Source organism: Delphinus delphis, chromosome 20 (genome assembly GCF_949987515.2).
Source record: "Delphinus delphis chromosome 20, mDelDel1.2, whole genome shotgun sequence".
Taxonomy (NCBI): Eukaryota; Metazoa; Chordata; class Mammalia; order Artiodactyla; family Delphinidae; genus Delphinus; species Delphinus delphis.
Window position 1 is genome coordinate 40,832,252 of NC_082702.1, and position 14,595 is coordinate 40,846,846.

General features: G+C 57.7%; 2 protein-coding genes across 4 annotated transcripts; both read left to right on the forward strand.

The window, feature by feature from the left end:
- The first annotated feature begins 1,463 nt into the window (after positions 1-1,463).
- Positions 1,464-12,903, forward strand: EDC4 (enhancer of mRNA decapping 4). Of its 3 annotated transcripts, none has more exons than XM_060000985.1 (29): positions 1,464-1,715; positions 4,071-4,227; positions 4,631-4,742; positions 5,044-5,143; positions 5,412-5,601; positions 5,708-5,855; positions 5,945-6,049; positions 6,383-6,492; positions 6,575-6,658; positions 6,751-6,846; positions 6,940-7,042; positions 7,164-7,344; positions 7,439-7,511; positions 7,607-7,698; positions 7,774-7,961; positions 8,051-8,154; positions 8,244-8,400; positions 8,739-9,172; positions 9,257-9,361; positions 9,446-9,598; positions 9,684-9,720; positions 9,854-10,031; positions 10,134-10,289; positions 10,395-10,510; positions 10,596-10,761; positions 10,848-11,034; positions 11,127-11,346; positions 11,739-11,902; positions 12,136-12,901. In XM_060000985.1, exons 1-29 carry the CDS (start codon positions 1,631-1,633, stop codon positions 12,326-12,328), a joined length of 4,194 nt encoding a protein of 1,397 aa, XP_059856968.1. In that variant the 5' UTR covers positions 1,464-1,630; the 3' UTR covers positions 12,329-12,901. The 3 variants fall into 3 exon arrangements, with proteins under 3 accessions (XP_059856968.1, XP_059856969.1, XP_059856967.1); XM_060000986.1 differs by having other exon boundaries at positions 8,247-8,400; XM_060000984.1 differs by having other exon boundaries at positions 8,247-8,400; positions 9,854-10,289; positions 12,136-12,903.
- Positions 12,904-13,055: 152 nt separating this feature from the next.
- NRN1L (neuritin 1 like) lies at positions 13,056-14,475 on the forward strand. Its single transcript, XM_059999295.2, has 3 exons — positions 13,056-13,131; positions 13,907-14,018; positions 14,136-14,475. The coding sequence occupies exons 1-3, from the start codon at positions 13,056-13,058 to the stop codon at positions 14,419-14,421; spliced, it is 474 nt and encodes a 157-aa protein (XP_059855278.1). The 3' UTR covers positions 14,422-14,475.
- Positions 14,476-14,595: the final 120 nt, after the last annotated feature.

The following is a 14,595-nucleotide window of genomic DNA, read 5'->3' on the forward strand; positions in this document are numbered from 1 at the left end:
GATGGAAAAGCCTTGGCAAAAATGGCCCATTAGCTTCAGGCCCTCTGAACTGAGGGCTCAGCAAGGCCAAGTATGAGCAGAGGTTTGAGGGAGAAGGGCCTGTTCTATCCACAGAAGGGTCAGGATCACATCCAGTGTGCCCTGTAAATCCCAAGCCAAGCAGAGGGCAGCTCTGATGCTGTACCATCTGCTGTGGATATCATTACCCAAAGGGGAGTAACTCGAACAGCTAGCCTCCAATGCCCATGGAGCCAGGCCCGGTTGGGTTGGAGTATAGATTTAGAACTACGAAAGAAAGCATTCTGAGTTTGAGGGATTTAGGTTCTAGGATTTCTCACCCCTGAGACCTCTGCAAGGCATCTCTAGGCCTCCTCCAATTCCCTCCCTGACCACACACACACACCTTCACACTATCTTCAAATCCCGGGAAGTCTCAGCTGTTGGGGCAGTTTCTGCTCCTCAGTTTTGGGGACAAGCCTTGCCTAGTACAAATCTAGCCCTTGAGCCCTGAGACCTTGGTGGTGTAAAACTCGTGGCAAGGTAGCAACCACAGGCTAGAACCAAACCCAGGACTTGGGCTGATGCCCTGTTAGGGGTTTTAGGATTGGTGAGGGCACCACAGCTTTGCCTGACCTGCACAGCCCCCTTCCCTCCTGCACTATGGATGGAAGCCAAGGACTTCCTCAGACCCCCACTGGTTGCCTGGCTACACTGGGCACTGGGCTGGATGATGTGCTGTTTGAAAGGACAGCATACTCAGGAGATTTCAATGGGGCTGATTTCTTGGCTGCTGTGTATTTGGGGGGTGGAGTTTGGGGGGAGAGGTAGAAACCTGCTGCCTCTTAAACCACCCTGTATAAAATCTGCAATACAGCTTTTCCATGTATCTGTGCCTGAAATGTCTGCAATAAAGAGGTGTTTGTAAACTATGGTTCCTTTCTTTTTGCCTGAGGGTGCCAGGTCATGCAGGGGGATGCTGGGAGACGTTAGGGAACAATGTGATGTTTGTGGTGGGACCATCTCCTCTGCCCTTGCAATTCCGGGGTCCGTGACTTCACGGGTCCCCTCAGGTCTTGGGTTACACTGACCCACTTCCCAAAGGGGAAACCGAGGCTCCTACCAATTTAGCTTGCTCCTGGGGCATCTGAGGGATTCAGCTTGGGCAACCAAATTGACCCGGTCCTAGGCCCACCATGAGCCCATGCTTTGAGAGTGGACATGGACCGGGCGGGATATCCTGAGGCAAGTAGGGCGCTTTGGGCGGTCCAGTAGGTGGACATTTGCTCTGCCTCAGCCTCAAGGAACTCCCCAGACCCTACTAGCGCAGGGGCAGGACCGCGGTAGGGGCGGGCTCCGGGAGGGGCGAAGCGTCCGACCCCCAGCCCGGAACCTTTCTTCTCCGCTCTGCTCAGGTTCCGGGAGCCGAGTCTGGGGCGGGCCGGAAGTGGAGGCGGTTGGTGGGGTTGGCGGGGCTCAGGGACGCGGCGCGGGTGGCGGTTTGCGAGCTTTGGGTGGACCGAGTGTAGTGACTGGTCCCACTGTCTGGTGCTGGCGGGGTAGTGTTCAGCTGGACGGTGCGCGGCGGCGGCGAACGAACGCGGCGCGGACCCGGGCGCCCGCGGCTGGGCCCATGGCCTCCTCCTGTGCGAGCATCGACATCGAGGACGCCACGCAGCACCTGCGGGACATCCTCAAGCTGGACCGGCCCGCGGGGGGTGAGCCGGAACGGTGGGGGTGGGTCCTTGGTGAGCGGGCAGAAGGGCGGTGCGGGCCTCGGCCACCCTCATGGCCCTCGGGTCACTCAGGACCGGCTCTGCATCCTCCCGGCTGGTGAGGGCAGACGAGGGTCGGAGCGGCAAATCCCTGAGCGTGCTTGCTGAAGGGCGCAGACCCCTGGGTGCAATCCTGCCCCATCCCGGAGCCGGGCCGTTCTGCCTCGTCCTTCAGCGTCTCGGCTGAAGGTGAGGCACCTTCTCTGAATTCGCAGAGCCCACCAGGTGTCCTGGCCGCAACGTCTCTAGTCTTCCTGGGACTGGCCCGGGTTCCCTACCCTTTTGCCATAGTTCAGAGGCCTAGTCTGGGCTCTGTATGCGGAGTTCTGGATCTAGACCTAGGCGCTGTAATGAAGAGCCGCTGATCTCCCTATGCAACTTGCCCTTCCTTCTGGAATACAGACTCTAGGCATGCGATTCTGAAACTGATTTTCAGGAGGACGGTGACCACCCCCAATTCCGTGTCCTCTTTGGGTTTAAGGCAAATCACAGACTGCACAGTCCTGATTGGATCTACAAACATCTGCAAGCCCTAGTTTACGTCCATTCGTTTAAACTTTTCTTGGGTTTGCAGTGGTACCTCAGCTGCTCCTGCCCTCAGTGAGCTCCTAGGACACAGAGCTAACAAGGTGTAATATAATGCTCTTCTCATTGAAAGAGAGAAGTGTTTGGCACTGTGATGGGGATAGGGTGGGTGGGGTGGGGGCTGGAGAATGCCTGAGAACAGATCTGAGAGAAGAGCAATTTTTAGGCTAGGTCTTGTAATATGGAGAGGGGCTTGGGTGTCAGGAAAGACATTCTGCAAAGAGGAAATAGCATATGTGAAAGTACCAAAGTTTCATGGCAGGTTCAGGGACCTGTGAAATGTTGTAGTGGTTGAGAGACTGGCTGGTAATGGAGGTGTGGATGTGCAGTGGCCAGAGCTGAGAATTGGTGTTTCCTCAGACCCTGTTTTGAAACCTGCTGGAAGGCCCAAACTGGTTCCCTTTGGAAGCAGGCACTGGTGCTCACTCCTGGGTTTAGCTAACCTCTAATCTCTGAGAAAATCTATCTGCTGCCTGGAACCACCAAACCCTTTTCCCCAGGCCTGGAGTGTGTGCTCCTTGGACTCATGGGCTTGGCCTGGCCCTCTCATGCTTATTAGCTGCTAGCAAACTAGTCTTCACAAAGGTTTGGTAGAGCCTGGCATGGGTAATGTGTAGCTTGTTTGTTTGTCCTCATGGTAGCCTGCCTGGAAAGGAGAGTGGTCAGCTTACCCCTGAGCAGCTAAGGTGGCTGTGATGCAAGTGAGGTGGTCCTCTTAACTCTTTGCTTACTGACTGGTACTTGATTCCCCTGTTTGCCAAGTAGCCCTTGCTTGTCTCCTCTCACTGGAGGACCATGTGAGACCCCAGGCAGTTTTGTGACTAGAAACTTGTCATATTCCTTGAATATGAGGCCTTACTCTCCTTGCTACCTGGGAGTTTTGGAGTAGTGTCTGAACCTATGAGGGTGCTTGAAACACAGCCAATGGTAAACAACTGAAAGGCTGTCTTTCCTGATTGCACACCCTACCCCATAATTTCTCTACTCTTTGTCCAACTCCTTCATGTCCATTCCTCCAGGGTGGCTTCTTCTGAGCCATTTCCGTGTCAGGCAGTCTCCTTCCTTTCTTACTTCCACATCTTATCATGTTTTTCCATGCCTTAGAAGCCCACCCTCTCTTCTCCAACCCCTCCACTACTTTGATGTAGGCCCTGGTATCTCTCACCTGGATTCTCAACTATCCTGCATGCTACTTTAGAGCAGTCAGTCCTCTGGCCATAGCAGATCATGTCACTTTCCTTTTTAAAACTTTTGTGGCTCTCATTACCACAGGGAAAATCTAAGCACCCTAGCCTCATACCCGAGACCTCTGCAGCCTTGTTTTCCCTCCATCCTTCCCATGTTTGTGTGTTCTAGCCACGCTGGCTCTGATGGCACCTCCTCTGTAAAGTCTGTCCTGACCCTTCCCATGTCCTCCTTCAAGTACACAGAGTCCCTCTGTACTGACCCAGGCCTGAGTATTAATTGGACTCAGAGCATTCTTATACCCTTCCCTCAGGTAGAAGAGCTTCATGCTCATCCTTGGTCCTAGCATGCATTAGGTTCACCATCAGTGTTTATGGGATAAAGGTTGAACAAAAGGCCCTCCTCGCCACTGACGAGCCTTGTTGAGTGTTCCTAGAGCACCTCATGGTTCTTGAGTGAAGCTCTGCAGGAGGAGAGGCCAGTGGGCAGGTGGAATAACTTCATCAGAGTGGCCCTTTCTGTCTCTAGGTCCCAGTGCAGAGAGCCAGCGACCATCTAATGCCTACAATGGAGATCTCAATGGGCTCCTGGTCCCAGACCCCCTCTGCTCAAGTGATGGTACTTCAACAAACAAGCCTGGTCTCCGAGCCATGCCTCCTATTAACCTGCAGGAAAAGCAGGTCATGTGAGTGTCTGGGAGATGGCAGTGGTGGTGATGGGGTCTTTGAGGCATTTGTGAACTAAAGGCATAAGGTGAGGGGAGAGGGTCTAGCAGCCTCTGCTGCTTCCCCACTAGATGACCTGGGGTGGAACACTTAACCTGAGTTTGCACTAGGATGAGGGGCAACGACAAGCTCAAGGGCTTGGCCTGGATCTGAAGTTTGGGCACCTGGTTTAGCATGGAAGTAGGGCCATTCCCAAGGAGGGAGGTGAGCAAGGGAAGCTGTAGGTTTGGGGACCAGTGAACCAGGCAGAGTTGGGCATCTGGGACTTTACACTTTCACCAGAGTGTCTGTATCTTCTCCCCCCAACCCTGCCCATCGAGACTTTGGGTGGACAAGAGTCACGCTATGCACCCCTCCCCCCAGCTGCCTCTTAGGAGACGACAGTTCCACCTGCATCGGAATTTTGGCCAAGGAGGTGGAGATTGTGGCCAGCAGTGACTCTAGCATCTCGAGCAAGGCACGGGGGAGCAACAAGGTGGGCACCAGGATGTCATGGCATGTATAATGGATGGGGCACACTTAGGCTGTCCCTCCCCCATTCCATGCGGCCAGTACCTATGGGGACTATCCTGACAGACAGGTAGTGTATCCCAGTCTCAGGAAGCCAGGGTTGGCTGCCAAGTCTCTGTGGGAATCTGGCCCCAAGAATTGTGAATGGGTGGCTGGGCCTGCGCATATGGCCTCTACTGTCCCCAGGCATGCTGGGGGCTACCTCAGCTCCAGGAAAGCTGCCCCAGCCCTCGATTTCTATGACCTTCCTCACTCTTGATTCTCAGGTGAAAATCCAGCCCGTCGCCAAGTATGACTGGGAGCAGAAATACTACTATGGCAACCTGATTGCTGTGTCCAACTCTTTCTTGGCCTATGCTATTCGGGGTGAGTAGGCACAGTACAGAGGAGGGAGGTGTTCTGCTAGTAGCCCCAGAGATGCAGCTCTACTGTCCAGTCACTCAGCCCACTCAGACCGTAGAGGTATAATGGAAGGCTTGTCTGTGCTGGCCCCAGCTTTGCCAGGCCTTCTGGAGCCGAGTGAGAAAACAGAGATTGAGACTGGTAGTGGCAGAGAGGCAGGCAAGGGCAGGGCTTCTCTGCTGCTGCCTGGGCCTAGATACTTATTCATGGCCTACCGCTCTCCTGATTCTAGCTGCCAACAACGGCTCAGCGATGGTACGGGTGATCAGTGTCAGCACTTCAGAGAGGACCCTGCTCAAAGGCTTCACAGGCAGTGTGGCTGATCTGGCCTTTGCACACCTCAATTCCCCACAGCTGGCCTGCCTGGATGAGGCAGGCAACCTGTTTGTGTGGCGCTTGGCCCTGGTTAATGGCAAAATTCAGTATCCTTTCCCAGGGTGGGATGGGGGACTGAAGAAAAGTGGGCGGAGCTGGGTCTGCCAGACGTACATCATTATCCACCTGCCTAGCCCTTAACACCCTGCTCAGAGAAGAGATCTTGGTCCATATCCGACAGCCAGAGGGCACTCCACTGAATCACTTCCGCAGGATCATCTGGTGCCCCTTCATCCCCGAAGAGAGTGAGGACTGCTGTGAGGAGGGCAGCCCAACGGTGGCCCTGTTGCATGAGGACCGGGTGAGGGGGCTGGGCCTGGGGGGAAAGGAGGGGACCAAGTAGCAATGGTGTGGTCATGGGCTGAACGCTCACCTCCCTGTACCTGCTAGGCTGAGGTGTGGGACCTGGACATGCTCCGCTCCAACCACAGCACCTGGCCCGTGGATGTCAGCCAGATCAAGCAGGGCTTCATCGTGGTAAAAGGCCACAGCACAGTAAGCCTGCAACTGACTGCCTTTGCTGCCCTCCTCTCCCCACCCCTTTATGTCCTCATCTATTCCCTGTTCTCACAGCTGCCCACATAGCTTTCTAGCACTCTGCCATGGGTACTCGGAGCACAGAGGGACCCGTCTCCTGTGGCACTCACACCTAACCATGCACCCTATGGAGCTGGTTTTCTCTACAGTACCCCGCCCCCATTCATTGTCTTTCATACAAACACGCAGATCCGCTTTGGGTCAGCCTAGCTCACTGCCATCCTCACCTGAGGAGGACTTGCTCCCACCTCTAGTCAGGTGGCAAAGCAAGGCTTTTTGGGTTCTTCCCAGTGCCTAAGTGAAGGGGCCCTCTCACCTGATGGGACTGTCCTGGCTACCGCAAGTCATGATGGCTTCGTCAAGTTCTGGCAGATTTACATTGAGGGGCAGGATGAGCCAAGGTAAGGTGGAGCCTGAGGGCCTGGGCTCTCCCAGGTAGGAGATCAGATCACCCACTCAGGCCACTCATATACCTGCCTGCAGGTGTTTGCACGAGTGGAAGCCTCACGATGGGAGGCCCCTCTCCTGCCTCCTGTTCTGTGACAACCACAAGAAACAGGATCCTGAGTGAGTGAGTGGGCAGGCAAGAGGGTGGTGGGCTGGACTTTGGGATCCCAGCAGGGGCCCAGCCAGCCACTCAGTGCCTTGTTGCTTTGCAGGGTCCCCTTCTGGAGGTTCCTTATTACTGGTGCTGACCAGAATCGGGAGCTGAAGATGTGGTGCACGGTGTCCTGGACCTGCCTGCAGACCATTCGGTAAGCAGGGGCTGTGGGGCTGGGCAGGGGCAGGGTTGGGTTCCTTCCACCCTCTCAGTCTCATTCATCCTGCCTCGTGGCCACCCCCTCCAGCTTCTCCCCAGATATCTTCAGCTCAGTGAGTGTGCCCCCAAGCCTCAAGGTTTGCCTGGACCTCTCAGCAGAATACCTGATTCTCAGCGATGTGCAACGGAAGGTGGGCTGCAGTGGGGACGCTCTGGGCAGAGCTGATATCATCAGGGAGGACAAGGGTGTGTGTGGCACATCCACAGCTCACCCAGCCCCTGAGCTCAGCTGTGAACTCGCTACCTGTGCAGGTCCTCTACGTGATGGAACTGCTGCAGAACCAGGAGGAGGGCCGTGCCTGCTTCAGCTCCATCTCTGAGTTCCTGCTCACCCACCCTGTGCTGAGCTTCGGTATCCAGGTTGTGAGTCGCTGCCGGCTGCGGCACACTGAGGTGCTGCCAGCCGAGGAGGAGAATGACAGCCTAGGGGCTGGTGAGCTGCTCAGGGTCAGGGATGTGTGTTGGGATGTAGGGGAGTGCTGAGGCTCAGAGGGCCAGGGGCTTAGTCGTCCACATTGTCCTTGCAGATGGGACCCACGGAGCTGGTGCCATGGAGTCTGCAGCTGGTGTGCTCATCAAGCTCTTTTGTGTGCACACTAAGTGAGTGTGCTGGGGAGGCCCGCCTGTGCCCTGTCTGTGCCCCTCCCTACCCTGCTGACTCTGACTCTCATATTCTCCCCCTGCTCTCCCTGCAGGGCATTGCAAGATGTACAGATCCGCTTCCAGCCACAGCTGAACCCTGACGTGGTGGTCCCGCTCCCTACACACCCTGCCCATGAGGACTTTGGTGAGTTGGGGGTGACAGGAAAGCAGGTTCTGACTGGAGTCTGAGATCTGACTCAAGTGGCAGCTTTTCCCACAGCATTTGGAGAGTCTCGACCAGAACTGGCTTCTGAGGGCCTGGGATCGGCCACTCACGGCTCCCAGTCTGACCTCCGACGCATCGTGGAGCTGCCTGCACCTGCCGACTTCCTCAGTCTGAGCAGTGAGACCAAGCCCAAGCTGATGACACCTGACGCCTTCATGACACCTAGCACCTCCCTGCAGCAGGTATGCTGCGGGCAGAGTGTGGGGCACAGGGCGGGAGGCCCTGGGAGTGCCCCCCACAGCCACAGCCCTCGTTCTCCACATCTCCCCAGATCGCTGCATCTCCCAGTAGCAGCAGCAGCAGCAGCAGCAGTTCCTCTCTTACGGCGGTGTCTGCCATGAGCAGTACTTCGGCCGTGGACCCCTCCTTGCCCAGGTGAAATGAGGGTCAGAGTTAGGGCGTGTCAGGGGCTGGTGCCAGGTGATGCCAGGCTCTGGCTGCTTACACTTCATCCTTCCTGCCAGCAGGCCACCTGAGGAGCTGACCTTGAGCCCCAAGCTACAGCTGGATGGCGGTCTGACAATAAGCAGCAGTAGCAGCCTGCAGGCAAGCCCACGTAGCCTCCTGCCTGGCCTGCTCCCAAGTCCGGCCGACAAATTGCCTCCCAAAGGGCCTGGGCAGGTGCGTATGTGGGTGTGTGTGAAGTGCAGTATAGAAGGTATATGGGAGTGGGAAGCCTGGCGGCAGTCTCCTCCCACAGCACCCTGTCTTCTGGTCCTGCTCTTCCTCAGGTGGTCCATGTTTCCCCTGAGGGTATCTCAGCCCCCGGTGTCCTTGGAGGGCAGATCCTCAGCCTTTCCATCCCCACCTCCTCTCCTCCTGGGCTGCGGCCATTTTTGACCTTCCTCCCCCTTCCCTGTTGTCCCATTTCTCATCACTACACACACCAGTGCTTCGTCTCTGTACTCCTTTTACTCCTACTTCCCACCACCTAAGTTCCCACCTTTGGCCTACCTCAGGTGCCTACTGCTGCCTCTACACTATCCCTGGAGCTGCAGGAAGTGGAGCCCCTGGGGCTACCCCAGGCGTCCCCCAGCCGCACCCGCTCCCCCGATGTTATCTCCTCGGCTTCCACTGCCCTGTCCCAGGATATCCCTGAGATCGCATCTGAGGCGCTGTCCCGTGGCTTTGGCTCCTCCGCTCCGGAGGGCCTGGAGCCAGACAGTATGGCCTCAGCTGCTTCAGCACTACACCTGCTGTCTCCACGGCCCCGGCCGGGACCCGAGCTTGGCCCCCAGCTTAGCCTGGATGGAGGCCCTGGGGATGGGGATCGGCATAGTACCCCTTCCCTCCTGGAGGCAGCCTTGACCCAGGAGGCCACGGCCCCTGACAGTCAGGTCTGGCCTACGGCACCAGACATTACTCGTGAGACCTGCAGCAGCCTGGCAGAGAGGTGAGGAGCTTAGGAGTGGGAAATGTGCTGATGGTAGGGGCTTCAGATAGCGTCATCCACTGCTGAGTTGGCCTGTCCCCCCAGCCCCCGGAATGGCCTCCAGGAAAAGCACAAGAGCCTGGCCTTTCACCGACCACCTTATCACCTGCTACAGCAACACGACAGTCAGGACGCCAGTGCCGAGCAAAGGTAGGCACCACCCCGCACCGTTCCTCTCACAGGGAGGGCCAACAAGTGGGTAGGTGCCTATTTCTCTCCCTGCCCTTCCCACAGCGACCATGATGATGAGGTGGCCAGCCTGGCCTCTGCTGCAGGGGGTTTTGGCACCAAAGTTCCCACTCCACGTCTTCCTGCCAAGGACTGGAAGACCAAAGGATCCCCTCGGGCCTCACCCAAGCTCAAGCGAAAGGGCAAAAAGGATGACGGGTAGGACGGGTCCTGGGGCCAGGGAGAGGGGTGGTCTTCAGGCTGCCTGCTTGACATGGCCTGAGGTGCTTCTCCTCTGTGGCAGGGATTCGTCCGTGGGATCCCGGCTCACAGAGCACCAGGTGAGCGAGCAAACACCCTTTCTGCTTCTGGGACTCCTGCCTGTGGGGGTGGGGTAGGGTCCAAGCCTTCCCCTGGTCTGGTGTGTGGGGTTGGGCGGGGTGGGCTTCATGTGACTGTTGGTGTTCCTGGCAGGTGGCAGAGGCCCCTGAGGACTGGCCAGCACTAATTTGGCAACAGCAGAGAGAGCTGGCGCAGCTTCGACACAGCCAAGAAGAGCTGCTACAGCGTCTGTGCACCCAACTTGAAGGCCTGCAGAGCACCGTCACGGGCCACGTAGAACGTGCCCTAGAGTCACGGCACGAGCAGGAGCGTATCCTTGTGGGCAGTGGCACAGCATGGGGCGGCAGCAGCATTCTTGGCCCAGGAAGGGATATGGGACCTGCTGCAGCCCTGTTCCTTAGCTACAATGCAGAGCGGCGACTGGAGCGGGCACTGGCCGAGGGACAGCAGCGTGGTGGGCAGCTGCAGGAGCAGCTGACGCAACAGCTGTCCCAAGCGCTATCTTCAGCTGTGGCTGGGCGGCTGGAGCGCAGCATACGGGATGAGATCAAGAAGACGGTTCCTCCATGTGAGTTTTGCATGGAGACTTCTGGGTGGGCCAGATGGGAGTGGGGCCCCCTACCTGTCAAGCTTCTTCTCATGGCTCTACCTTTCCCTCCTCACCCTGTCCCAGGTGTGTCTAGGAGTCTGGAGCCCGTGGCAGGCCAACTGAGCAACTCAGTGGCCACCAAGCTCACAGCCGTGGAGGGTAGCATGAAAGAGAATATCTCCAAGCTGCTGAAGTCCAAGGTGCTATGGGACCCAAGGTGAGGGAGGTTGGTGGTTGGTGGGCTTGGGCTAAGCTTTCAACTCAGGCCCCTTCTTCCACCCCCAGAACTTAACAGATGCCATTGCCCGAGCAGCCGCAGACACGTTACAGGGGCCAATGCAGGCCGCCTACCGTGAAGCCTTCCAGAGCGTGGTACTGCCCGCCTTTGAGAAGAGCTGCCAGGCCATGTTCCAGCAGATCAATGATAGCTTCCGACTGGGCACGCAGGAATGTGAGTAGGGTCATATGCTCCAAGAAGGGAAGGGCTATCGTCTTCTCCCTACCATCCCTCTCATGGCCCCCATGGTCACTTCTCAGACTTGCAGCAGCTGGAGAGCCACATGAAGAGCCGAAAGGCACGAGAACAGGAGGCGCGGGAGCCCGTGCTGGCCCAGCTGCGGGGCCTGGTCAGCACGCTGCAGGGAGCCACGGAGCAGATGGCGGCTACCGTGTCCAGCAGCGTTCGGGCTGAGGTGCAGCACCAGCTGCACGTGGCTGTGGGCAGGTGTGTGGGCAGGGCACTGAGCAAGGTGGTGTGTTTGGAAAGGGCCAGACCCAACTGCCTGTCAGCCTCATCTCCCTCACTTGCCTTTGCAGCCTGCAAGAGGCAATTTTAGCACAGGTGCAGCGCATTGTTAAGGGTGAGGTGAGTGTGGCACTCAAGGAGCAGCAGGCTGCCGTCACCTCTAGCATCATGCAGGCCATGCGCTCAGCTGCTGGCACACCTGTCCCTACCACCCACCTCGACTGCCAAGCCCAGCAAGCCCATATCCTGCAGCTGCTGCAGCAGGGCCACCTCAACCAGGCCTTCCAGCAGGTAAGCCGGGCACTAAGCCCAGATAGAGTCAGGAGTCTCCTGACAAGGCTCACACATCATACATTCCACTCTACCCATCATGCTTTGGGTGGTCTGGCCTCAGCAGACTCTTTTTGGTTCTCTTTGGCCTCCAGGGCATTTCCCTTGCTCTTCCCTCTGTCTGGACCCTGGATCCCTTTCTTCCTACCTCAGTCTACCTTGTTTCAGAACCACCCTTCTCAGGAAAACTTTCCTGATTCCCTAGAGTAACAACACAGCCCTACAGTGCTCTCTCTGGGCCCCAAAGCATCCCCCTCAGGATGCCCTACTCTGGTCATCCTCTCCCAGGCCACATAGCCAGACAAGCAGGCATTCCATCCTGACATTAGCTATAAACTCTGTTCTCTACTCAGGCCCTGACAGCTGCCGACCTGAACCTGGTGCTGTACGTGTGTGAAACTGTAGACCCAGGCCAGGTGTTTGGGCAGCCACCTTGCCCCCTCTCCCAGCCTGTACTCCTTTCACTCATCCAGCAACTGGCCTCTGACCTTGGCACTCGAACTGACCTCAAGCTCAGGTGAGTGGGCATAGTCAGGGACTAGGGCTGTGGTGAAGGGCGGGGAGCAGTTCAAAGCAGTGACTCCCACTCCTGCCTGACTCCCCTCCTTAATTTTCTCCACCAATCCCCTCTGTCCCCACCCATCTCAGGCTTTGAGGCCTCCATTATCAGCCTCTGGGCCTCATTGCCACCAGGGGGCACTCCTCTCTGCTGGAGGTCACCTGTAGCCTGTCCTTTTCCTAAACCCCCAGCTACCTGGAAGAGGCTGTGATGCACCTGGACCACAGTGACCCCATCACTCGGGACCACATGGGCTCCGTCATGGCCCAGGTGCGCCAGAAGCTCTTCCAGTTCCTGCAGGCGGAGCCACACAACTCACTTGGCAAAGCGGCCCGGCGTCTCAGCCTCATGCTGCACGGCCTTATGACCCCCAGCCTCCCTTAGCTCAGCCTGCCTTGCCCAGGATGGGGTGGCACTGAAGGTCAGCAGACAGGCCTAGGCCAAAGCAGGGTCATGTCTGCCCTTTACCTGCTCAGGCTCCCACCTCTGGCGTGTTTGATGGGGATAGCACTGGCTATGGTCTATAGGTTGTGGTAGCCAGCAGGTTTAGGCTGGGCCCAGGGTGGGTATTGTGCCTTCTTGGGTTCTGCCATGCCTGGAGCATGACCCCTGAGATTATGACACCACTTTAGTTGAATTTTCCATGTTCCTTTTTACCACCAGTTTGGTTCTTTTTGTTTTTGAAAAACATTGAGAAATTCAATTAAATGCTTTTGGAATAAAATGGAGTATGTGTATGCTTTTCTTTGGCATGACTTTGATAACTGCCCTTTGTTACCTGCCCCCTCTCCTGGAGCTCTGTCTAGGCCAACCCACCCCAGGGCCCTGGACACCCACCCTCATCTGCCCAACTGCCTTCCCAGATCTCCGCTCTCCATCTCTGAGGCAAGGCAAGGGCCCTGGGATCAGCTCAGCACCACCCCTAGCTCCTGGGTTCTCCTCCCTGGAGTCCCTCCCTTCTTTGCCTATCTGAACTGGGGGGCGGGGCTGCTGGCTGGTTTGAGCTCCACCCTCAGCCCCCATCCAATCACAGTTCCTCCTTCTGCGGGCTGGGCCGAAGGGCTGCACTCCAAGCTGCCAGCTCTGGCACTAGGCTCCCAGCCCAGGGAAGATGTGCTGCCGCTTCTGTCACCGCTGGCAACCGCCCTGTGCACTGGGGCTGTTGCTGCTGCTGCTGCCGCCCCTTGGTGAGTGCCGGCGTGCTGGACCCAACCCAGTCCACACACCCCCTCCCCAGGTTGGGTGTAGGTTGTGTGGGAGCTGAGGCACAGCCCTCCTGAGCGCTGAGAGTCAGGGTGGAGAGGAGGTGAGGGCTCCAGGGAGGGATTGTGTGCCAGTGGCTTCAGGACGTAAAGTGAGGGTGGGAACTGAACCCTAGTTTCGGAGGGAAGAACCCCCAAATTCCACAGTCCCCATCCTGATAAGGGGAGACTTGACCTCTTGCGGGACTCCCAGACCAACCGTGGGATCTCTGAGGTCCTCTCTTAGGGTCGAACCTGGATCCCAACCCCCTCTATTCTGCCCTACCCGTCAGAAAACACCTGTCTCTGGGGAGGGGATGGAAAGGCCAAACAAAGATTGTCTAGGCTGCAGAGAAACTGGAAGTTGCCAGGGGACCTGCCTCCTTTCACCATGTCCATACTCTCATTTGGACCATTCTCACCTGACCTGGGACCCAGCAGCTCGGAAGAAGAGCCAACTCCTGGGACGAGGCTTCTCCTTCCCCCATCCCCACCTATCCTGTCCAGGTCTGCCTAGAAGGGGGCAGAGGCAGGTGGTCCCCAGATGTGCCCCTTAGTTCCCTGGGGCACCCCTTTCACGCTGAGTCACGTCCCCAGAACGCTCCCTGGTAAACAAGCCCCTGGGGTTTGGCGGCGAGGGGCGGGGATGGTGAGGGCACGCCACCTCATCCTATCAACTATTCTCCACCCCCACCCCCAGTCCTTGTATCTCCCCTGGCAGCAACTACAGCGGTCCCAGGCCGCTGTGACACCATATACCAGGGCTTTGCCGAGTGTCTCATCCGCTTGGGGGACGGCATGGGCCGCGGAGGTGAGCTGGAGAGCGTCTGCAGGTACGGGCAGGCGTGAGGGCAGCAGCCCAACCCCACACCCTTGGGGTCTGAACCTCTTCCCTCCCATTCCAAAGCCCCCTGCCCCACCTGATTACCCTAACCCCACACCCTTGACAGGTCTTGGAATGATTTCCACACCTGTGCCTCGCGAGTCCTGTTGGGCTGCCCTGAGGAGGCCGCCGCCGTGTGGGAGTCACTACAGCAAGAAGCTCGCCGGGCCCCACACCCAGATAATTTGCACACTCTGTGCGGCACCCCTGTACGCCTTCAGGAGCACGGGGCGGGCCCAGAGACCAACCAGGAGACGCTGCGGGCGACAGCGCCAGCACCCACTCGGGTCCCCGAGCCCCCTCTGCTGGCGGCTGCTTTGGCACTCGCCTGCCTCCTGGGTCCTCTGGCCTAGCCGGTCTGGCCGGGTAGCAGCGTGTCCCCCCCCCCGCCCCCCCTGCCCCCCCCACCCGCCCCGTCTCGAAAGCGCTCGGCTTTCATTAAACGTATTTATATTTGTACCAAGCTCCTTCCTTTCTTTCCACTGTGGCCCACCTGGCTGGGGTGGAGGCCTCAAGAAGCTAATCCC

What these genes read in the sequence shown, in the direction of transcription:
- EDC4 (XM_060000984.1), top strand. Translation starts at nt 1,631, where the DNA reads ATGGCCTCCTCCTGTGCGAGCATCGACATCGAGGACGCCACGCAGCAC. An exon ending in CAAGAAGACGGTTCCTCCAT is followed by an intron (nt 10,290 to 10,394) that starts GTGAGTTTTGCA and finishes ACCCTGTCCCAG; the next exon opens with GTGTGTCTAGGAGTCTGGAG. An exon ending in TCAACCAGGCCTTCCAGCAG is followed by an intron (nt 11,347 to 11,738) that starts GTAAGCCGGGCA and finishes TTCTCTACTCAG; the next exon opens with GCCCTGACAGCTGCCGACCT.
- NRN1L (XM_059999295.2), top strand. Translation starts at nt 13,056, where the DNA reads ATGTGCTGCCGCTTCTGTCACCGCTGGCAACCGCCCTGTGCACTGGGG. An exon ending in GCTGCTGCTGCCGCCCCTTG is followed by an intron (nt 13,132 to 13,906) that starts GTGAGTGCCGGC and finishes CTCCCCTGGCAG; the next exon opens with CAACTACAGCGGTCCCAGGC. An exon ending in GAGCTGGAGAGCGTCTGCAG is followed by an intron (nt 14,019 to 14,135) that starts GTACGGGCAGGC and finishes CACCCTTGACAG; the next exon opens with GTCTTGGAATGATTTCCACA.